The 24,019-nt window shown below is 35.4% G+C and overlaps 1 protein-coding gene across 1 annotated transcript in view; it reads left to right on the top strand.

The window, feature by feature from the left end:
* The window catches only part of LOC107702838 (type I inositol 1,4,5-trisphosphate 5-phosphatase-like), a 27,756-nt gene continuing 3,737 nt past the window's right edge, over nucleotides 1-24,019 (top strand). Inside the window, exons 1-15 of the mRNA XM_016505259.1 lie at nucleotides 1-420; nucleotides 8,738-8,779; nucleotides 10,497-10,597; nucleotides 10,951-11,038; nucleotides 14,254-14,317; nucleotides 15,703-15,806; nucleotides 16,195-16,247; nucleotides 16,592-16,711; nucleotides 18,243-18,327; nucleotides 18,420-18,515; nucleotides 19,293-19,367; nucleotides 19,459-19,532; nucleotides 20,918-21,029; nucleotides 21,163-21,231; nucleotides 21,335-21,401. Coding sequence (XP_016360745.1) covers nucleotides 361-420; nucleotides 8,738-8,779; nucleotides 10,497-10,597; nucleotides 10,951-11,038; nucleotides 14,254-14,317; nucleotides 15,703-15,806; nucleotides 16,195-16,247; nucleotides 16,592-16,711; nucleotides 18,243-18,327; nucleotides 18,420-18,515; nucleotides 19,293-19,367; nucleotides 19,459-19,532; nucleotides 20,918-21,029; nucleotides 21,163-21,231; nucleotides 21,335-21,376 — 1,185 coding nt within the window. The 5' untranslated portion in view covers nucleotides 1-360 and the 3' untranslated portion in view covers nucleotides 21,377-21,401. The remainder of the gene's footprint in view (nucleotides 421-8,737; nucleotides 8,780-10,496; nucleotides 10,598-10,950; nucleotides 11,039-14,253; nucleotides 14,318-15,702; nucleotides 15,807-16,194; nucleotides 16,248-16,591; nucleotides 16,712-18,242; nucleotides 18,328-18,419; nucleotides 18,516-19,292; nucleotides 19,368-19,458; nucleotides 19,533-20,917; nucleotides 21,030-21,162; nucleotides 21,232-21,334; nucleotides 21,402-24,019) is intronic.

Genomic DNA, 24,019 nt, shown 5'->3' with positions numbered 1-24,019 from the left:
GCGGAGCTTCACATGTAACATAACATTGAGAGCGCAACTAGTTTGGTTTAGTCTGGCACGGCAGGAACTCCGAGGCTACAGATGCTTCGAAGCTGGGTTAATTCAGCTTAAAAACCTAGTCCAATTACCATGCAGACAGGAATCCCTCCGTGTTCTCCGCAGAGCAACTGAAGACCGTGGAGCTCTTTCCTCATGACAGCAGGACTGGAGATGCGAGCGTCGCTCTCGTGGGCTCTGTCTTCAGGGCGAGATAGCTAGACTTTTCTAATCTTATCTGTAAACCAATTGTTATCCTTCCACCAAAGAGCTGCGAGTGGGATTTCCTTCGGCAGATTAGACTTTTCTCGATCGCTTCTAATCATGGAGATGCACACGGACGTCTTACTAGTGACTGCAAACGTTGGATCACTGTTTGACAATGTAAGTCGCCTCTGTTTCAATCCCTTATTATTTTCCAGCTGGAATATGCGCAGCGTAAATGAATAACGCAGGGAATTATTTTGGCTTTCGTTATTTCACAACCGCTTCTTTTGCAACTGAACGCAGTCGGCTAGTTAACCTGCTGCTCAACGCTACCTGTATTTCTTAGGTATTTCTTAAAAATAGTCGTGACATGAATGTGGGTAGGCCAAAACACCCTCCTGAATAGCTGACGCTTTAAACGGCACCGAGAAGCGCGTTTAATTATTTCAGTCTGTACATTTCAGCCTGTATTATTTTGTAGCTCAGCCGTTGTTGTATAGTAGATGCCGTTCACAAGGAACGCCTTCTTGCGTAATTCTGCGCTGTTTTATTATTAGAAGTATTATTTTAATGTAAACGCGCTGGACTGACGCCGTTGATTTTTCAGTTTTGTGCGTCTCGTTTTTAAGACGCTGTATCGAGTTGAAAGAAGTTAAACTTTTAAAACGCGTCTCCGTTCCGTTACGCGGCGTCTCGCTGGTTTTGAACGCGAGAACGTGTCCTGCGAAAGCGGCCCCGACGCGTCTCTCTCGGCCGTGATAGAGCTGGACGTCCCCGTGCCGTTCCTCCACACTGGAGGTGCTGCAGTGAAGCACACTTCAGGTTTTCTTCGCTCCACTGGGCCTTTCTCGCGCACGAGTCCCCAGTCTAGAGTGATATCCTCTCCCATTCACCGTGTGCTGTCTGACAGCACCTCCCCACAGGTCTGTCGACCTATCACACACCGCGCCGCCGGCCTGTGTGTGTATTCAAATAAAACAGGAAACTGACAGCCAGTTGTGAGATTGTTCAAAGCGCTGCCGCGAAACTGGGGAGTTGAGCTGCTGCAGCACTATATAGGGTGCCACTAAACACTCTGCCCTGCAGTTATGGATAATTAAAATAAGACAGGAGAATGTTAGTCTATACCAGGGGTAGGCAAGTTCGGTCCTAGAGAGCCACAGTCCTGCAGAGTTCAGCTCCAACCCTAATCAAACACACCTGAACAAGCTAATCAATGTCTTCAGGATTACTAAGGCTATAGGCAGGTGAGTTTTTTTTTCAGGGTTGGAGCTGAACTCTGCAGGACTGCGGCTCTCTAGGACCGAACTTGCCTACCCCTGGTCTATACTGAAGAGAAAAACCAAAACACATGTGCTTGTGAATGTTGGCAGCAGGGTTTTTAGTAACTGAAACTAAAACCATCAAAAACATGTTCGTTATGGACATCTTGAATAAGAATGTTAGTCCATACTTACGAGAAAAAAACAAAACAAATGCACGTGCTTGTGAATAGTAATAGTAATGTTGGCAGTAGGGTTCTCATAGTTACTAAAACTAAAACCATCAAAAATATTTATGTTTACCTAAAATATAATAAAACATAAAAAAAATCTGAAACTTGTATTTTAAACTAGTTGCCAAGGCAGCATTTCTCATTTTCGTTTGGTTTAAATTGTGAGTGTACTAAAATTAAAACAAAATTGTGATGTAGGCCTACTAAAATAACTAAACCTGAAATAAAAATGAATAAAAACTAAATAAACATATATACTATAAAAATGGCAACAACACAACAAAATTACTAAAACTTAAAAATAAATCAAACAATCAAATTGTTATACTAAAAAAATTATACTAAAACTAGCAGTTTATGTCAAGCTGTTCATTCATTCTTTAAAACCACTAGACCTACCCATTTTTATGTTTCCAGTATATTTTTTTAATTACTAATATCTTTTACAGTTTCACTACTTATTTATTATGTACTAGTTCTTATTCTAGTGGTATACAGGTGATTATTTAAGTACTAGATTCAATAGAGACTAGTATGAACTAACGCTGACTAGTTTCATTCGAGTCCATATTCCAATAGTGACTGCTGACTCTAATGAAGCTAGTCAGCGTTAGTTCATACTAGTCTCTATTGATTTACTGCTTAAATAATGCTGGGTTAAATATGGACAAACCCAGCGATTGGGTTGTTTTGACCCAGCGGTTGGGTTAATGCCCAGAAGGTTGGGTTAAACATTTAACCCAACTGTTGGTTGGAAACAACCCAGTCGCTGGGTTTGTCCATATTCTACCCAGCGCTAGGTTGTATTTAACCCAGCATTTTTAGAGTGCAGTTGACCTTTAGGGAACCATGATACCTTTTAAAACACACACACACACAAAATTTTAATTTAAATGGACAGTGAACATTTTGGTGAAAAAACAATGGTTATAGAGACTGTAAGTTTAATGCTAGCACCAGGTGACTGTGATATACTGGGAAAACCATCCACAGTAGGAGGATGATTGTTATTTTTTAAATAGTATGTCACGCAACAGTTTGAGACTTTTAGATTGTATATAACTTTTAGCTCAGTTTCTTCATCAAGTTTTTAACTTAATAGTTTGTCCGATGCTTGCGCTAAAGTTTGATGCCGTGTCAAATCATGAAGCTTGATGAAGTGAGAATTTGTGCTACATTTCTAAATGATTGGACGTCTGGACGATAAAACAGGAAGCACAAGCATTGCCTGAATGCAAGGCAATCTCATACAACAGCATAGCATTGTTTGTTTGTTTTTGTTTTTCCCCAAAAGCAAACACCCCTCACATTTTATTCAGAAAATAAAAATCAGTTAATTTTTCCTCATGTTGTGCATGTTCAGTCCAGACTTTTCAGAGTTGTGGTTTAGACGTATTTGTTAGAGCACTGGCTTCATTGTGCATATGGAGGACTGAAGCTACAAGTGGAAATTTGGCCGCGTACCCAGTTTCCTCTGGCCATGTTTGGCTGAGAAAAAGCACATGTCACAGTCCATTGTGACTGTAAACAGATGGATATCTTTTCCCAAAGGACTTCAACCCTTCCTCGCTTCTTTTTTGAATAGGTCGGTATAAATGTTGTAGCAGACTTCCAAAAATGGTTACATTTTTCTTATCCGCAAGAAGGGTTTACCAGCCCTGTCAAATTGTTCAAGGTCCTTGAGTTTAGTGTGTTTAGTTATGATTCATGTTTAATGAGGTGATAACATTTGGGGTGAATCTCACTGAAAAAGTTGAAATGTCAGGCACTGCGTTTCCTAAAAGCATAGTGAGCCTAAGTAGAGACGATTGATGCTAATGATTTCTATGATCCACTGAGGCCTGGTGATTCACCCCAAAGACAAAATAAAAAAAATATATATTTTTACAAAAATATATAAAAAAATGGAGTTTCATGACAATGGACACTGGGGTTTTTTTTCAGCATAAATGACATTTTGTACAGCAAATATTGTCATGATGTATACTTAAAATCGTACTTTACAATGTAATTTTGTAATATATTATTTCAAAATATTTAAATAATAAATAATGATTTTTTTATGCATTAGAGTAAAATGATAATGCCACGGTACAAAATAAAAAACCCTTCATGTTAAAATGAGTGTGATTTTGTTTATGCAGAATATAAATTCTAATTTTAAATTTTTTTATAATCCCAACATCTCTTGATGCTTTATTTTAAAGTTCACACAAAAATAGCCTGTTGGTTGTTCCAATGCATATCAGATCTCATAACTATGAAGTTATCACATTTGGTCAAGAAAATGTATGACTGCAATTCATAGGGCACTTAAAGTACACTATAGCTTATTTGCATAAATTATATTCTTGTATTTGCTTGCACTGTCACGGCAGATCATGAGAATATTGCCAAACAAGTAAAAGACAATACATTTATGACAACTTGAATTACAACAATTCTGTTTTCACATTCTTGCGTGAAGTGTGGTTCAGGCTAAAGACTCTTGTCAACACGTTTTTGTAATGCAATGAGTGTTTCGGCAAAGACTGATTGTTTTTGATATTGCATGCATGTTTGATCAAATCATACAGCTTGTGACGGAATAACCGCATACTCAGGTGCAAGCGTATCTGATGAACTCTTTGTCAATACTTCATCAGAGCTGGTTAAAAAATGTCTTGTCCCTCTGACAGTGTCCCCTGTAAGACACTGCAGTGTTTACCTGCCATTTAAAAGCACGCTAAGTCAATGAACTTAGTTCTTCTGTACTATTTTAAGTCGAATGTTAGCACGGGCTGGAACTGGCAACAGGAAATGATGCATTGCAAATTTTGGGAAATCCTCTTGAGAGATGAGATGAAGGAAGTTTCCATTGGCCTCCCCACCCTTCAAATTCAGTGGAACTAAGAACACAAAGATAGAAGGCATATGAGCGACAGTCCATAAAAGGTCTTTATAAGATCAAAGTAACAGATGCAATTCTGTTCTAGGCCCTGTCACATTCACTACAAATCAATGTGCAGTTCTCTTGATTGGTTTCACTGCATGCTTGACAGGCTGTGGAAGGGAGTGGTCAGTGTTTGCACTCTTTTAAGTGGTCATTGCATGAAAGAGACACAAAATCAAAAGAAACAGAGCATAGCAGTAAGTTTCAGTCAGCCTGCACACAGACCGGCAGTGGTCTGTGCTCTGTCACAGTTCTCAGATGAAGTCCTGTCCTTTACATTACTGCTCTGTGTTGAGTTGACAGGAGGAGTGAAGTAAATTTCACACTTGTGGTTGTAGTATAGCAGACCACAGGGGCACACATCTGTGACACTGATAAAACTGTTTTAGCAACCAGTATTATTAGGAAGTGGATAGAGATATCTTTGAATATGTTGTGCAACATTTAGTCATTCTGTGGCTGATTTTTTTTTTAACTGTTTATTTTATTTTCTACATGCTATACTTATCCTTTGAATTGTCAGTCTAAATTATTTATGACCTTCATTATTTATGAATCTGCAGTTTTTTATAGATTTTTACCCAAAATTCAGCACAAAAAAATCCATTTGGGGCCCTTGTTAAAAATAAGTCTGCTTAGTGGTTTTGAATGTGCACTTGTAGTGCACTTCAAATCTCAATAGTATATTTTTAAGAAAACATGTTAAACTATGTTTCTTAACACACTTAAGTGCACTTTAAAAAGTGCCCTTTGTAATAATGTTAAAATAAAAGTTTTACTTTATTGTGCATTTTAAATGATTGTTTTAATATTTTTTCTCATGCTTTAAATAAGTACTCTTATTTTGATGTGTTGACAAATATACATGTAAAGCACTTTATTATTTTAACTGTAGTCTGTTATTCAATATTACATTTAAAGTCAATTTATTTTAAATGTACTAATTGCAAGTTCATCATTATAAATGTGTAATTACAAATATACTTTAATACATGACAAACAAGTTTCAGTAGAAATGACATTAAAGTATATTTTAGTTTACCATAAATGCTTGTTAGTATTCGGCAGTACCATATTTAAAAGACAATAGAATTACATATAAAGATGTGCTTAAGTCCTACTTAAGTGGGTTAAATGAGCAAGTTTAAGTTTAGTTGCATTTAATATAAATTTCAACAAAATAAATCCAGATAATACATTTTTTAAATTGCAATTAACATTAATTTAATTGCATGTCTGAAAAGATTACATTCAGTTTGCACTTAAGTACTGTATATTATTTTAAATTATATTATTTCCATATTAAATGCTCTTTTTAAAAGTATTCTAAAGTGTACTTCCTTTTCCCAAGGGGCTGCTTGAAATAGCTGTAAAAGATATCACACATCTGAAATATATCATAGAATCTATTCTCCACCCTGTTAACTGAAATATCTAAGCTCTTTCCTGAACCCATATCACATTTTAGAGCTACATGCTTGCTAACTTTGTCAGGTCAATCTTAATTCCTTTTGTCTACTCATTGTCTAGGCATTTCGGCTATGCATGACCTGCAGCGGCAGGACACAGATCTTCAGATGCAAATATACACGTATGCAGTGCTTCATTCACTGGAGACTCCCTCAAAGTATTCTTGCATAATCAGACTTTTGACTATCAGCAGAAAGTTTGGTCCAGTTTTAATCTCAGTCTGACCAAGAAACACCCTTTTTAATGTCTTTATAAAAAATGATTTCTCTAAATTCTTCAGTTGAAAGACATTATATAGTAATTAATTTGAAATAGACCACACTTTGAATTAATACAATAAAATGGTTAAAATCGTAATGAATTATTATCAGTGTAAAGCTGAAGTGTGTAATTTTTAATGTTAAAATACTTTCTCCTATCCCAAAACCATTCAATTTCAATGAAAAGTGATTTCAATTGTTTAAGTGTAATACTGTGGCTCTATTAAAAAATTGATCTGTTTGTTTAAGAAATCTCAGCCAGGGCAATATGTTAAAATTTCAGCCTATAAATCAGGCCAATCTCTTCCATTTTGCAATTACTTGCTCAGTTATTGTCTTAAAATTGAGCCTGCAACATATTATTTATGATACTGTTTCAAAAAAATTGATTTTTTTTTTTGCACTGTTTTCCCCACTGTACATTTCATTGAGCTTCTTTATGTTTAGGATTAATGGTTTTAGGTTTATGTTTCAATTCAATTCACATTTATTTGTATAGTGCTTTTCACAATACAAATCGTTGCAAAGCAGCTTCACAGAAGATGAAAGTTTCTACATTACATTGCAACCAAACATATAAAATTTGATAGTTTTGTGTGTTGGTTCAGGGTTGGCGTCATCTGAGGTCCTCGAAGGGGGTTGGCATTCTTCTCTTCTCAGGCATTCGGTCATCTCAGATCTTTGTAAGGGCTGGATCCAGAGTGAAGTTGTGTAATTCCCAGTTACCTCGCGATGCCCATCCCGTGGCACAAACAGAGAAGCAAATAGAGAAAAATTTGCGTGGCTGCTATTCAAACCAGGCAAAGAATGATAATGTGTTCAAACCAAGCAAAGAATGGTAATGTGTTCAAACCAACTTGTGCATTTGATCAGATATGGCTGGAATACAAGGTTATTATGAGATACATTATGTGAATGCTTGGCTAAAGAAATGTGTTTTTAATTTAGATTTAAACAGAGAGAGTGTGTCTGAACCCCGAACGTTATCAGTAAGGCTATTCCAGAGTTTGGGAGCCAAATGTGAAAAAGCTCTACCTCCTTTAGTGGACTTTGCTATCCTAGGTACTACCAAAAGTCCAGAGTTTTGCGACCTTAGGGAGCGTGAAGGATTGTAGTGTGATAGAAGACTAGTTAGGTACTCAGGGCCTTATAAGTAAGTAGTAATATTTGGTAATTGATACGGAACTTAATAGGTAACCAGTGCAGAGACTGTAAAATTGGGGTAATATGATCATATTTTCTTGACCTGGTAAGGACTCTAGCAGCTGCATTTTGGACTTACCTGTAGCTTGTTTACTGAAGATTGTTTAGGTTTACTTTTCATAGATTGATATGTATCAGACGTGGCATGACCGTGCTATGACTGTTTGAAACCTGCTTCTCAAAGCCAGTGCTTCAGACAACTGTTCAACAAACATTTGATCAATATTTTCCCCAGTTCACACGTACACACTCACACTCACTTTTAAATGGTTTTTGCTTTCAGTTCTTTATATATTATTCATGCATTCTGCTGATGTTTTTCTTTTGTACCATTGTGTATCCTTTCAAACACACAATAGCCTCATTTATTGAGTTTTTGGATGGAGTTAGACATCTGTTCTGTCAGCAGCATATGTTGACTGCATATATACGATCATCTTAGTAATATTATATTTGATACTATATTGAGTAGACCAGGGCTGCCCAAACTCGGTCCTGGAGGGCCGGTGTCCTGAAGAGTTTAGCTCCAACCCCAATTAAACACACCTGAACCAGCTAATCAAGCTCTTACTAGGCATACTAGAAACTTAAAGGCAGTTGTGTTGAGGCAAGTTGGAGCTAAACTCTGCAGGACATTTTTTTTCTTGTGTAGTTTGGCAATAGGATAAAAGTAGAATGGATGTACTGTACTTTCACCGACTCGTCTTGATGAATATCACATACACAGCTGCTAAATTGTTTTATTGTCATTTAAATTTCAACTGTGAAATACAAACTAAATGTGCAAAGTGCAAAACACACCTCTAATGTACAATCTATGCTATATAACTATTACTGCTAGTTTATTTTATAAAGAACGTTTTATCAATTTAAGATGGAAGTAATCATGATGGAAGCACTTGCCTTTAAATGACTATAAATGGTTTGATAAAGACTTCTGTGGCAAAATTGCCTGTAATGTCACAATTGAAAGCACTCAGACATAATCTCTCAGTTACTGAATGTGCTGCAGAAATCCTTTATCCAGTAAATCTAATCTGCACTGCACTTTAAAGCTCACAGTGGAGGTTAATCTGACCATATTGTTAGTATTATAAAAGTTGCCTAACAGGGAAATCTGGTTATTGTCCTCAGGTGGGTGAGATTGAAGGAGACTGGCTGCGAGAGTTCTTCACGGTGAGTTTGTTGCCTTTCACGTGTCCTTCATTCAAACACACATTTGATGCTGCTCAATGTAGCGTAGTAGAAAAGCTAAACCCAAGCTGTTTTTTTTAAATACTGTTCTAATAGTCACACAGACATTGTCAGAGCTCTCCATCTGTTCAAACCTGCTATAAACACACACACAACACACCTTTGCAGAGTGAACTTTACTCTGCTAAATGGACACTGTAAACCTAAAGGTATTTGTCTCATTTATACAACCTGTCTTTTGTGCACCATAAAATCATGGTATGTTATCTGCTGTTGTCATGTTGTGAGCACCAGGAAGTTAAATCACAGATTTGATGATTTTCCTGCTAGGTGTAATGTGTACACGATCTCTGTTGCCTCTTTTACATTTAATTGCCATCTCAGTTAATAGTATTTGAAATCCAGCTAGATCTAAATGGGCATGACACTGTAACTTTTGTTAAAATAAAATGTCAAAATACATTGTCCAGGGGGCGTTTCATCAATACTGAGGCACAGGCCCCCAAACAAAAAAGTGTGCCCATATTTTGATACTCTTTTTTTATTTATTTATTTTTAAATACTGTTGTGGATATAAATGTATATAAATCATCTTTACCTGCAGTACAGAGTCATTCACAAGCTGCACATGCAATAAAGAACTGCTTTGTCAATAGAAGACATTTGCAAGTTTTGTTTTCTACAATAGATTGTAGGTACATATCCACCTCATCCAGTGCTCTTTTTGTTTCTTGTCTTCTAAAGTGTCCTGTTACTATTTTGGTGTTAACCACTGCAAACGATCCAGTGCGTGAGTGAACTTTCCGAATGAATCCAACTGAACCATAAACAGTTTCAGACTTTTTGCAAACCTGCAATTTCATGGGTGAAATGGGTGAATTTCTATAGGATTCCATGCGTTCAGGAGTTTCATGTGAGGGCAAAAAAGTTCCCTCATCACTCATCTTCAAGTTGTTCACATGAATTTGCTGCACTAAAAGCTGCTTAGTTTGAAAGTGACTTCTGTGTGAGTTGTGCTTCATTGCTACACTATTAACAAAGGACAATTTTTTGTCTGCGATATTTAGCTGAAATATCACTATTGTGATTGCAGCTTTAGGCAAGTTTTTTTTTTTTATAACAAAATGTAGTTCTAAATGGGTCATTGTTTTTGGTGATGTACCTTTAAGTTGTCTGTGCTTATGGTTTTACATATGAGTCTTATTTTTGTGCTGCTCTATCTTTAAATAACAGACTTTTTGATAAGCTGTGACAAAAGTAATCCACACTGAAATGTTTTGGGAAAACGATCAGACTGACATGAACAACACAGTGTTGACCATATACCCACAGTACTCTAATAGTAAGACCTTCTGGGGTTAGGAGTGATATTATCTATCCTGCTCCCTTCTCAGGACAAGTTTCTGAAGACAGAATAGGCATCATTGACATCATTGTAAATGTGGAAGTTCATGTGTTGATTCATTCTTCTGAGGTAAAAAAATTGGAAGTGAAAGTTTGGAATGGAACAGTTTTGCTGCTCAGTTTTTAATAAATGATGAAGTTAAGTTCTGTTAATTACAGTAGGTTTTTTATTTGAAATCAGTGTTCTTATATGATTCTCAGGATGTGATCCTTTAATGAGTTTAGATGTGCAACAGTGGATAAACACACTGGAGAATAATGAATTGCATGTCTTATGTAAATCATATCTCCTTAGACGGTGCACATGTATAAGCCACGATTCATCGCCCTGCACTTTCAGGAAGTTGGTGGAAAGGACTATATGGTGAACATGGGCCACGCAGAGAACTTTTTCAGGTGAGAATATGGCAAATTCTGGACTACAAACTAGTAACCGTATTAAAAGTACTGTAGCAGTGCCATCATACTGTACAGTGTCAGTATCAGATAGTAGCAAACCACTGATTACCATGTTTGTATACCATGGTATTTACATATTTACATGTACTCTTTGAGTTTTTTCAAAGAATATCATGGTACTGCAATGTCACATGTCCAAAAATGTCCAAATAATGTGATAGTACTACGATATTTTCAGTATTTTTTGGGATGACAGCTATGTATTAAACAGAATGCTAAAAATTACAGTATTTATTGTTTTTATTTTAATATATATGCAAGAATTATATTGTTTTTTATCATTGTTATAGGTCCATAGAGTCCAGCTCTGAGATGGCCGACTTCGACAGAGTCTGTGTATATGTAGACAGTCATTTCAAGGCTGTTGACAGTTTCACGGTGAGTGATATGGCTGTTGCAGTATCTGACAAGATGATTTCACTTGGTTCCTTAGTGATTTAGTTCAAAGGAATCACATCTTAACCATCGTGGAATCTCTTAATGTGTTGATCTTGCGTTACCAGAGTTGTGGTTGGTTTGTATGTCCACTAGGTGGAGCTATATAACCATTTTAAGTTCTGCCAATACCCATCTCACTCACCTTCCTGTTATTGAAGTGCTATTCTTGTGTATAATCACAGCAGTGCTTCAGAGTTAAAGGCATAGGCCATCCACCTAAAATAAAAACTTTTTGCAAAAGTGAATGAGGACAGGGTCTTTCAAGGTCAAAAAAAAAAAAAAGCACAATAATAGTGTTTTATACAAGTTGTACACTATATTGCAAGTCTTCTGAAGCCATCCAATAGTGAGGAACAGACCGCAGTTATATTTGTTTTAGAACGTATAATTGTTCCCCCCCAGTGAGCTGTTAGTTGCTGTGATCAAATCATTGAGATGACTAGAACAGCATCAGTCCAGTACATGAACAAATCATACTTATAATTTCACCACTCTTGTGTTGATTTGAACTGGTCAAAGTGCTACAATAGATTTTAAAATATTAAGTCATGCAAAATAAAATATACACTGGGGTCTAAAAGTCTGGGAAAGACTGTATTGAAAATGAGGATTCAGAATCTAATTTAAACCTGCAAACAGAAAATGTTAGAATTCTGAAAAAAAAAAAAAACTCTCTAAAAAGTTAGACATCGTTTCTAAACAAAAATACAAAGACCTCTTGAGTAAGTCAATTCTTAGTCAGCTGCTGTCTAACAAAAGTGACGGACCAAAGACAGAGCCCTGGGGCACCCCTTTTATTTCTCAAAGTAACTTAGTAAAATCTGTAAAAAGAGAGAAGTTGCTGGTGTTTGGCAGGGTATTAACCCTCAGCCCACCCAGGTGAGAGGTGCTCTGTGTGTGTTTGTACGCTATGTGTTAGGTCTGTACCTTGATGGACTGGGTTAATGTGCAGGAGTGGCCAGGCAGCGGACCGAGTCAATACGTTTAACTCCAGATTAAAACTATTGATTAGGCCCCTCTCATCTGAACATGATAAATAAACTGAAGGTCTACGTGTGTGTGAGTGAGTGAGTGTGTATTTGTTTTGTTGATGCAGGAGGGTTAGTGAGTTTTTCTTTACGTGGACCCTTTGCCAAACCTTCTTCAGTTTTTGTTACCAAATTATAAATGCATGTAAAAATATTGAAATGCCACACACAAATCATCTTTGTCAAACCAAATTTGGCCCTTCACATGAGCTTCAATGTGCCCACACACACATACACACACTAAAATAGAGATCAGCACACACCTATCTTCATCAATCAGGCCAGTGCAGCGTTTAATAAAAATGTATTGACTTAAAAGTGATTTTTTTATCTAAACACCATTTGTACAATGAGTGTGCCAGACGCTCTCTGCATTCACACACACACACTCTCTTCCCAGTCAAGCGATGATTCACAACCCTGAGAAAACTAATTACAAATCAATACAGATGATGTGAGACAAATGAGAATGAAGGTGGGTGTTATCACAACCGATGGCTGTGTGTGTATGTTAGAGTGTGTGTGTGTGAGTTCATGCACTGCAGTGAGGACCTTCATTATAAAAAGTTTCAAAAAATTTTAGCAAGATTAGATTATTTTATGCCATCACACAGTTATTTGTTTTGGCGATCAAAGAGACTCATTTTTTCCCATGCCCCAGTGTTATTTCAAGTACAGTAGATCCTTGTCAACAGCATTTAATGATACTTTACTGCAATATATTGGCTTTTATTTCTTTAGCCTCAAAGTGTGGAAGAATCTAAATCTGGAAGTTTGCAATTTGAAGTCTGTCATCTTCACTTATAGGCTGACAAAAATATACATTACTGTTCTAAAGTTTGGGGTTGGTAAGATTTTTTCATGTTTGAAAAACATTATTTGATTAAAAAAATTGAGTGTTTTTGAATTTTTCTATCTGAATATAATTTAAAATGTAATTTATTCCTGTGATCAAAGCTAAATTTTCAGCATCATTACTCCAGTTTTCATGATCTTTCAGAAATCATTTTAATATGCTGATTTGCTGCTCAAGAAGCATTTCTTATTATTATCATTGAAAACAGTTAAAAAACAGCATTTATACGAAATAGAAAAAATAAATAAATAAAAACTTGAAGTTAAAAACTTTAATCTAGATATCTTACTCACCCCATTAGTCCATTTTATGTTTTTAAAAGTCCTTCAAAAACTTAAAAGTGTCACTGACAAAACATCTATTATAATATAATTAAAATTTTAAATGATTTAAAAAATGATAAAAAAAATAAATATAATATATTAATGATAATAAAATCATGTATCATTATATAAAATGCTAACCAGCCAAACTTTGACCCCTTGTTCAAAACAAGTTGAAATCCAGTCATTTCCCAGTCCAGTCCCATTCCCCGTCTCCATGTCCCGCCAGTGCTGTTGCACTTGAGTAGTGCATGTGCCTGCTGTAATGTCCAGTCTCTCAAGACTGGTCATATAGAAAGAACTGTCATATCAAAAAAACATAATTTCTCTGACAACATTTATATCTTTCTCCTGAGATGGATATTTTGAAGAAATCATAAATGTGTGTATGTGTTTATGGTGTGGCGTGCTTCATGTCATTTTTCTCTGCCATGCATGGGGCTTCTGTTGGGCCAACATCAGGGCTCCGTGTTAAACCCGTGTGATTGTTTTAATTTTCTGTCCGTATTGATCTCTGCGGGGCTGGATTGATGTGCGCTCACTGGAGCAAGCAGCTAGTACATTAAATCCATTCAGCGCGCTGGCAGAAAAGACGCAGGAAGTGTGTGCGTGAGGTTTGTGAGTATCGCATGGGCATATCTGGGTGTTGTTTAGGTACCAAAACTATGTTGGGAGTCTATGATGGGAGATTTCAGAAAGGTAGTGACTGTAACAGTGTCTTGAAAGTCAGGGTTTAAAGATTATGATGTATGCACATCATCAGTATCATCCAAAATCAAAGCAGCTCTTCAGACATCGGGATCTCCGTGAACCCCTGCTTGTGCATGACTTTAAGCTGTCAGGTCATTAGCCCAGTATCCAATCAGGACGTTATTAGAGCTTCAATCAGAAGATCACATGAAATCATGCATGATTGTTTGTTTGACTGATTGATTTATTTGATTTTAGGCTTTGGGAAGCATGTATTTCATCCACAAGTCACTGAAAAATATCCAACAATATGACTTCAATGGTAAGTTTTTTTTATTTGTATTTTTTATTATTATTATTTTATGTATATATATATATATATATATATATTTATTTATTATTATTATTATTTATTTTTTATTTTTTATTTTTTTACTAATATAAGGTATTATGGTTGAAGTATTGCAAAATCAGAAGATACAAATGTGTAAGGGATTTGTTTATTTTGCAAAATGTCAAGCTGAATGTGCATCATCCTTCTTATTACATGGCTATTTAGCAAATAAATAAATAAGCATGAAATAGTCCAAAGATATATAAAATAAAACAGTAATAGAGTGGTCAGCTGGTCATGCATTGTTACCTGGATGAGCTGAGATTTATTCAGAAGTATTTGTACACTGAGAGCTGTGTAATAAGAAATTAAATTTTTCTTTACAAAAATAAGCTTATTTTTAGGACCATTAATATTTTTGCATTGTGACAATATTTTCTTGACAATTAAGCACATCCGAAAAATATAATTTTTTAGCATTTTAACATGAAAAATTATGGCATATTATCTAAATTGTAAAGTATCTATACATCATTAAAGTACTTTAGTACTGCCATTAATTTATACTTTGTATTAACTAACAGAAAATGACAGAATTACAGTCATGAAAAACTGCTGAGAAACACCATTGAAAGTAATGTAAATGAATAATGTGAAGTAAAAACATTGCATACTTTACAGTAATGAGAATTCAAAAGTTCAAAAGTTAGGTGAATTTATAGACTTTGAGAAACAGTATTGGTTCTCAGAATGATTTATTACTATATATTACAGTATTAGTATTGATGTAAAAGTTAAATAAAATGTTTGTTAGATGAATCGGATAGAAATATTTAGTCCTTTATTTCCAGGGAATTCTGTAGTGAAGTGGGTTAAATGGTCCAAGGATTTAACATGTAAATTATTAAATTTAATAATTTACATTTAATAAATTTAAATTTAATAATTAGATTTGTAATAAAGTTATGAATTTCAGTGAAATTCACACATAATCTCACAGGTCGAAAAACAACACATTCACTGCCATTAGCAGAGAGATAAATTTCCACCCAACACCACACAAATAAATGTTCTCCTTCGACTCATTTGGTTAGAGTCTCTGATAGAACAGGATTTAACCTCAAGAGCTTTTTTCAGTAGGCTTCATCTGTTCTAGTCACAGCATCTCATGAATAAGCTCTCACGAAGAGGACTAATAGAAGAGCCATTAAGATCAGTGGACCAATGAATTTGGTGCCCTATCAAATCAGTGTCTCATAGATCCTGCGCTTACAGCTTACAGCCACGCGACAACTCCAACATTAGTATATTGATTTTACATTTGCATGTTTTTCTTACAATATGTCTTGTTTGTTTATTCCTCCTCCTTGTAGTGAACGAGTTTAAAGCCGTCTCAGGCCATAATAAGTACGTGGGTTCGCTGGAAGGAGTGGCTTCCATGGAAAAAGAGAAATTCCCTAAGAACTTTTGGCCTGATGTAAGTATTGTATTACTGTGTGTGTGTGTAGTGGTAGTTTTTATCTTTTAAACTATTGTTGTGAATTCTTATTCACTTAAGAGTCTCATGTATCACACACTTCTGTTTTGACTACATTTTTAGGGATGCACCAGTTTATTTTACTCTTACTTGTATTGCTTAAATTCTCCAGTACAGTACATACAGCATTTGTTGCATAAACCTTGAAACACAAAGAAACACAGTAAGCAGAACAAAGGAGTTCCTCTGTACTATACTTGAAAATTACATTGACTAAAATACAGTTATTTGCAATTCCAAAAAAAAAGCACTGGTATTCTCTGGTCTCTAAAATTATATGAATGCATCCTTAATTTTAATATGCATATGTATGTGCATTTAATTACAGTTCAAGTGGTCCAGAAAAGGCTACATGAGGACACGATGGCTCATTCACAACCAGTATGTTTGCACACACACTTCTTCACCTTTCGAGATGTCCCTCATAATTTTCTTTACAGTCTATCGTGTATGTGTTTTTTGGCCTCAGCTTGAAGCAAACAGGCTGTGTTAGTGGAATAGTGTGTCATCATAAGTGCATTAATTGCAGACATGTGGCAGCAGTATAAATAGAGGACCTGAAGGACTGAAGACAGGAACCTGAAGACTGAGTGATAAATGAATGGAGCCTGTGAACTCCATCCTATCAGCTAATGCCCCACATCAGTCACAGAGACTGACAGGATTGATAGACACCCCCTCCCCCAATTAAATAATATGTCTTGTGTTTATCTGTGTGTGTACAGGGGTTTAGACCTGGTGAACGTTCACCTGTTTCACGACGCCTCCAACCTCATAGCCTGCAACTCTAGTCCGTCAGTGTATTCGGCAAACCGCAAGAAAGCGCTCAGATACGTCATCAACAGGTTTGTGCTTCTGAATTATTCACTTGAATTATTCACATGAGTTTGTGTAAATTAATTCAAGCAATAAAAATGACAGTGAATGCAAAGACAACATGAAATTACAATTAAATACTATTCATTAGTGCATGTTCATTAATGCAGAAAAATTCTAAAAAACAAAAATGAAAATTTGCTGAAAATTTACTCACCCTCAGTCCATACAAGATGTAGATGAGTTTTTTTTTTTATTATTGGAACAGATTTTTAGGAGAAATGTAGCACTGCATCACTCACCAATAGGTCCTCTGCAGTGAATGGGTGCCGTCAGAATGAGAGTCCAAACAGCTGATAAAACATACACAATAATCCACAAGTAATCCACACCACTCCAGTCCATCAGTTAATGTCTTGTGGAGCGAAAAACAGCATTTTTGTAAGAATCAAATCTTAACATTAAGAAGTTTTAAAGGGGTCATATGATGCTGCTAAAAAGAACATTATTTGGTGTATTTGGTGTAATGAAATGTGTTTATGCGGTTTAAAGTTAAAAAAACACATTATTTTCCACATACTGTACATTATTGTTTCTCCTCTATGCCCCGCCTTTTGTAGACGTGGGGGCGTGTTAGAACGAGCCGTTTTAGGAGGGCGTGGCTGACTCTTAACTTTAATAAAGAATATCTCTTTGGATTTGAGACTTTAGTCTTTGCAAGTTTACAGATCTTCTTTATGCACCAAGAGCTTGTAACACTCCAAAGAGAAAGGAAAAATTGAAATCGCATCATATGACCCCTTTAAGTTTAAACTGTCGCTTCTGGCAAAAATACATAAAGTCCATAATTCAAAATAACACTTCATCCAGTGAAAAAGTCCGTCCCCTGTTGTCCTTTCAAATTAAAATCCACCAACATATTTGTTTAGAACTGTTTCGGCTTGTAAACAATGCTTGATGTGTGTATATTTCTCACCTGATTCAAACGAGACGACTTTTTCACTGGAGAAAACAATATTTATAGATAGAGTACTCGTATTTTAGCCGGCATTATTTGAAGTTAAAAACAGATTAATAATGAATTTATTACAAACACACAGTTTTCACTTCACTGGAGTGGTGTGGATTATTGTTGTGTTTTTATCAGCTGTTTGGACTCTCATTCTGACGGCACCCATTCACTGCAGAGGATCCACTGGTGAGCAAGTGATGTAATGCTACATTTCTCCAAATCTGTTCCCATAAAGAACAAACTTATCTGCATCTTGGATGGCCTGAGGCAGAGCAAATTTTAATTGTTGGGTGAACTGTTCCTTTAAACCAAGGTCACAATGGTGGAGAAAAATAATATTACGCTATAATATCATAGTTCACTCATCATGACCAAATCAAAGCCTGAATAGGATTGAGTCCTGGCTAAAATTAATTCCAGCTGAATATTATCTTACACACAGAAATACATCACAGTTAAATGCTGTGTCATGTCGTCTTTCAGCAGAAAAGACATTGAATGTGACGTGGTTGGTGGTCTTGTTTCAAACTCTTGCTAATGTCTTGCAGGATATCAGATAGCAGCTACAGTCCTCTCCCCTTCTTTCTGTTTGGGGATTTCAACTTCCGCCTTGACACACTCAGTCTAGTACAGGTAGATCTGACTGATATATGTCATACATAACCACTGAACACATACACACACAAATTATATAAGGATTCATATGTGTATTTCTTTGTGTACAGAACCTCTCCATGTCGGCTGATATCCAGACGGTAAAAAAAGACTGCAGCAACGAGGTAGAAAAAATAATTTGTGAAGAGAAGGACAATGACCATAAGGTGATTATCTATTTTCAAAGCAGTTTAAAATAAATAAATAAATAAGTAAATCCATAATATGATATGTTGATTAATTAATCAATAGGAGTAAGACTTGAGTAATGGCAGCTTTGCATGACAGGAATAAATTACATAATTAAAATATATTCAAATAAAAAAACTTATTTTAAAATGTAATAATATTTCACAATATTATCGTTTCTGATCAAATAAATGCAGCCTTGATGAACATAAGAGCCTTTTTGTGATATCTTTTGTGATTGTGACCATTATTAATATTTATTATTTTTACCATTTAAAAATTGACAGTTAATTGTTTTTCAATTTTTTTTTTTTTTAAGTTCTTACAGAGCCACCAGCAAATCGACTGTCACACTTGCTTTACTAAGACTTTGCAAACATAGATCTTAAAGGCTCTGACTTTGCGTCCAGTAGATGATTAATATTTTCTTTTTGTGTGCGCTCAGACATATCCAGTACACTGTCCAGCCAGATTTATGGTTTTTGGAGGGTTGATATTGACTTCTTGCCAGTCCAGAAAATGCGAGCTTGCATTTAGATCACTCCTGCAGACGTGCGCTTCATTTTTTTTGTGCCAGCAAAGTTGGAGTTACTCTCCGTTCTTTGCTAGTTTTTTATCCCCTGCATTAACCCCCGTCCTTCTCTTTTGACCTCTGTCTTTCCTGTGTTTATTTTTTCTTTACTCTTGTTTTATTCCGTTCTCTTCCTTTACCTCATTCTTTCTTCCTGTCCTTTTTTTAACCACTCCATCACTAGGTCCTCCTTCACATAGAGACCAAGTTATTTGCTTACTTGCACCAGGCCGTGTTCAGAGAAAACAACGGAAAAGAGGTCTGAACTTTGACTAGAATTTCACAGATTATAATCAAAATAGTATATCAATAAAAATGGGTCTGTGCTTATGTATTTTTCTGTCTTTCAGCTGCTGAAGTACGATGAGGAGATCTCGGCATTCCTCGACGTCATCACAGAGGAGGAGATCCACTTTCCTCCCAGGTGAGCAGCTTGAAGAAGTCTTGTTACAACACTTGACAACATAAAGTGCACAATATTCATTAGTGCTAAATATTCATCAAAGCATAATATTGTTCTTAGCTTCTGAAAGGCATAAACTTTCTGCAAGACCAAAATGTATCGTTTTAAACAACATTAACTAATCCTAAAAAAAATGTATCACAGTTTCCACAAAAATATTAAGCAGCACAACTGTTTTCAACATTGATGATAATAAGAAAGCATCAAATCAGCATATTAGCATGATTTCTGAAGGATCATGTGACCCTGAAGATTGGAGTAATGATGCTGAATTCAGCTTTATATCACAGGAATTAATTCTATTTTAAAATATATTCAAATAGAAAAGTTATTTTAAATAATTAGATTTATCTGTTATTTTTTTTACTGTATTTTTTGGATCAAATTACAAGAGACTTTCAGAAACATTAAAAAAATCTTACCAACCCCAAACGTTTGAAGCAGTGTGTCAGATAACAGAAGTCAAATGTCTTTAAAGGTCCCCTGAAATGCTTAGAAACACGCAGCGTTACTCTGTGTTGCCGTCATTTTAACTGAAACAGGAAGACAGGGCGGGACATATCAAGCAGCCCCGCCCCTTTTTAAAATAGCCAATAGCGTTCGTTTATATCACAGCTTGGGCTAGAGCCGTTCAGAGCCGTTGAGCTCCGTAAAGCTGCATTTGACAGGGTATGCCAGCCACAATCTCATCCATATTGCTATAAAATATAGCATTCTGTGTAGAATTCAAATAGCTCCGATACATTTTGTGGTCTGCGCCGACTCGCGCATGTGATCCGCTCCGTGCTATCGTGTCTCTGGACCGGAGCAGAGTGTGTGTGCGGTGTGGTGGTTAGCGTGACACAGCGCCAAACCAGACTTCTTTTTTTCCTCAATGGAAAGCATATTTACACTGTTTGAATCGTTCCCTGTCCCCTATATAGTGCACTACGTGCCAGTCACTGTACAGAAAATACTAATTCTGTGGACAAGTGACCGATTTCAGCCGCGGCTTCAGCGTCTATTTTATAGTGTAGGGGGCGGGCGCTTCGGATTCTAGAGAGCATTTGATTGGACAGAAAGTTTGATGAGAAGCTGAAGTACGATGTGACGTCAAAAAAGAGCCGTGAGCCGTTTTGGCGGAAGTGACGAACTGCAAGCTTTGAATGCTTATATCTTCTAAATGCGAATTTTGTCACTGTTTTGGAGCACACTGCCTTATAGATAACCTTAAGACTAACATATTGATACTAACACCCAAAAAACTTTAATTTTGATTTCATGGGGACTTTAAATGATGTATTGTAATTGTCAGTCCAAAACAGTGTGATGTTCATGTTGCGCGTATCTTGTTTCAATGTTTTCAGTTATCCATACAGTGAAGACTACACTAAACCTACACAGTACATGAACACGCGATGCCCAGCATGGTGCGACCGCATCCTAATGTCCCACAGCGCCAGAGACATCATCCACCGGGTGAGTTTACATTTATTACTGTTAATGTGATCTTAATTAAGTTTTGTTACACCGTAACTAAATATTTTCTTACTTTTTACAAATCCAAGTGATTAAATGAATAACCAGTTGATTTATTGTTGGTTGTCTGCAGAGGCAGGAGGGTGAGAGTGGTGTTGTTTATAACACACTGGGCTCCAACATCTGCATGGGAGACCACAAGGTGTTCAAACATCCCATCTTTATTAAAATGAATAAACGAATAACAATGAATCAGTGAATTATATTTGCCATATTAATGTTTATCTTTTATGTCTTCTCTCCAGCCGGTTTTCCTGTTTTTTCCAATGAAGACAATCACACATTGACACACAGTACTGGTCGAGTCAAAGGGTGAGGCATGTGATTTGTTCTGTGTTTGCTGGTTTTTAGATGTTTCTTATAAGCATAAAACTATCGGATTGTGTTTTGATCAATATATTTAATAAATATGGACAATATACCAATAGTTTTAATGTGCAAAGAAATACAATTAAACAAGATTGACATTTGATTAAATTTTATTTTCATATATGCTTTCATGAATTACCAAAAAAAAAAAAAATAAATAAAAAATAAAATCACCAATATAATTAACCTTATTTGTTAAGGATTTAACGTTTTAAATATTATTATGCATGGTGAGCAGCTTTATAAAATCTTGTTTACCACTTGTAGTACACAATATTTAATAGTGCAAAATATTATAAACATAAAAATCGAAGCATAATATCGTTCTCAGCTTCTAAAAGGCCAAGATATATCATAGATATATAAAAAATACTATCCAGTAATTTTAGCCATTATTTTGGGGTTAGCAAGACTTTTTTTTTTATTAAATAAATATTTTCATTCAGCAGGGATGCATTCAGTTGCTCAAAAATGACAGAAAAGACATTTCTTACATTTATCAAGATTTCTGTTTCAAATAAATGCTGTCCTTTTAAACTTTTTATTCATTCAAGAATCCTGAAAAAATGTATCACTACATAAATATTAAGGAGCACAGCTGTTTTTAAACATTGATAATAGGAAATTATCGATTTTTAGGTAATTCATGTAATTTTATGTTTTAATATTCACTGAGTCAACATGGAATATTTGTAATTTTTCAAATGTATTTGTCCTGCTGCAGGGCAAGTGAAATAATGAAGGCAAAAAGGTGATTAAAATGGTTATTTTTACCACGGGTGACAAAAGCTACCACAGCTATATGTGACCCTGGACCACAAAACCAGTCATAAGGGTCATCTGAATAAGCTGAATAAATAAGCTTTCCATTGATGTATGGTTTGTTAGGATAGGACAATAATTGACCGAGATACAACTATTTGAATATCTGGAATCTGAGGGTGCAAAAAAATCTAAATATTGAGAAAATCGCCTTTAAAGTTGTCCAAATGAAGTTCTTAGCAATGCATATTACTATACTAATCAAAAATTAAGTTTAATATATTTACAGTAGGAAATTTACAAAATATCTTTATGGAACAGGATCTTTAATTCATATCCTAATGATTTTTGGCATAAAAAAAAAATCAATAATTTTGACCCATACCATGTATTTTTGGCTATTGCTACAAATATACCCCAGCCACTTAAGACTGGTTTTGTGGTCCAGGGTCACATATATACTTTAACTTAGCATGTTGAAAAAAGGTTCATGCCCACATTATTTGTCAACTACCCAAGTACACATCTCCTGTTTCTGGATGTAGTCCTAGAATGGCCATCAGTCCTCTCAAGGGCTCTGTTCTGATCTTCCCCGAGGAGCCGTTAGCAGCCCCTTGGCCCTCATTTACTGTGACGCTGAGCTGAGATGAAGCACCTCAGTGCTGCGTGATTGAAGACGGGGCCCGCCGCTTATCTCCTGATCTATGTCTGTTGGATTCTCTGTCTCTTAAGCCTACGCAAGCAATTCTGTAAAAGCAGCAGTGTTCATTAATTACAGATACACAGAACACAGATCTATCCAGCATCGTTGTCCCCTATTGGCATTTTTAGGGCAATGATTTTGTTTTGCTGCCAGTTTTATGTGTGTTCTATAGGTTACGCTTGTCTACGGTTTGGATGGCTTTACTACTGCCGCTGGTCTGTCATTTAGTCTGCTAGTGGTGTTCAAATAGACTTAGATTATGGACATTAGTATTCCTAGATAGATACTTAAATCAGAGAATTGGGGTCTAAAACCGAGGTAATAAGATTTTTTTTTACTGTTTAATATTATGTGTAAGATCATACAATATACATTGTAAAACATTTCAGTTGGCTAAAACTGAAAATGTTAAAAATGTAATTGCTTTACTTTTTTTAAAGTAAAATAGTTATACCATTTAGACCCCTTTGAATGTAATTACTGATCAAGAAAATCCAGATGAAACTGAAAATTCATAAAGTGGAGTAGAAATGACAGAAACTATGTTTAATGAGTGGAAACAAAGATGGTGTTATAATTTTTATAAATTATTACACACACCATAAAGTATCATATAAAATGATGTACACTATACTGTATAGTACAAGATACAATACCAAACAATGTCCAGTACAGAACTGTACACAAATTGTGATACTGTCAGACAGACAGATGAACAGGCAAGGCATGGCAAGTTTTTCATATATCATGTATTATATATTTAATTCTCAATGGTAATTCAAAGTGCTTTACATTGGTTTAAATAGGATAGAGAAATAAAAAAAAAAATAAAAAGGCCATTTAAATACTTAAGAACATAAATAAGTAATATAAAGGAAAAAGTAAAACATTTTTTTATTTAAAATTGATTAAAACTAATAAAATGGAATGAAATAATTTTAATATACAATGTTTCAAACATTAAAATATACAATGTTTCAAAAGACAAAATGACACATCACCTTTAAAACTAGCTTCTCTTCAATATTATACAAATATTATATATTTTATTATACAACATTTTCTTCAAAATTCATATATATATATATATATATAT

Source organism: Sinocyclocheilus anshuiensis, unplaced genomic scaffold (genome assembly GCF_001515605.1).
Source record: "Sinocyclocheilus anshuiensis isolate Anshui unplaced genomic scaffold, SAMN03320099.WGS_v1.1 scaffold366, whole genome shotgun sequence".
NCBI lineage: Eukaryota > Metazoa > Chordata > Actinopteri > Cypriniformes > Cyprinidae > Sinocyclocheilus > Sinocyclocheilus anshuiensis.
This window is presented reverse-complemented; position numbering and strand designations above follow the sequence as displayed.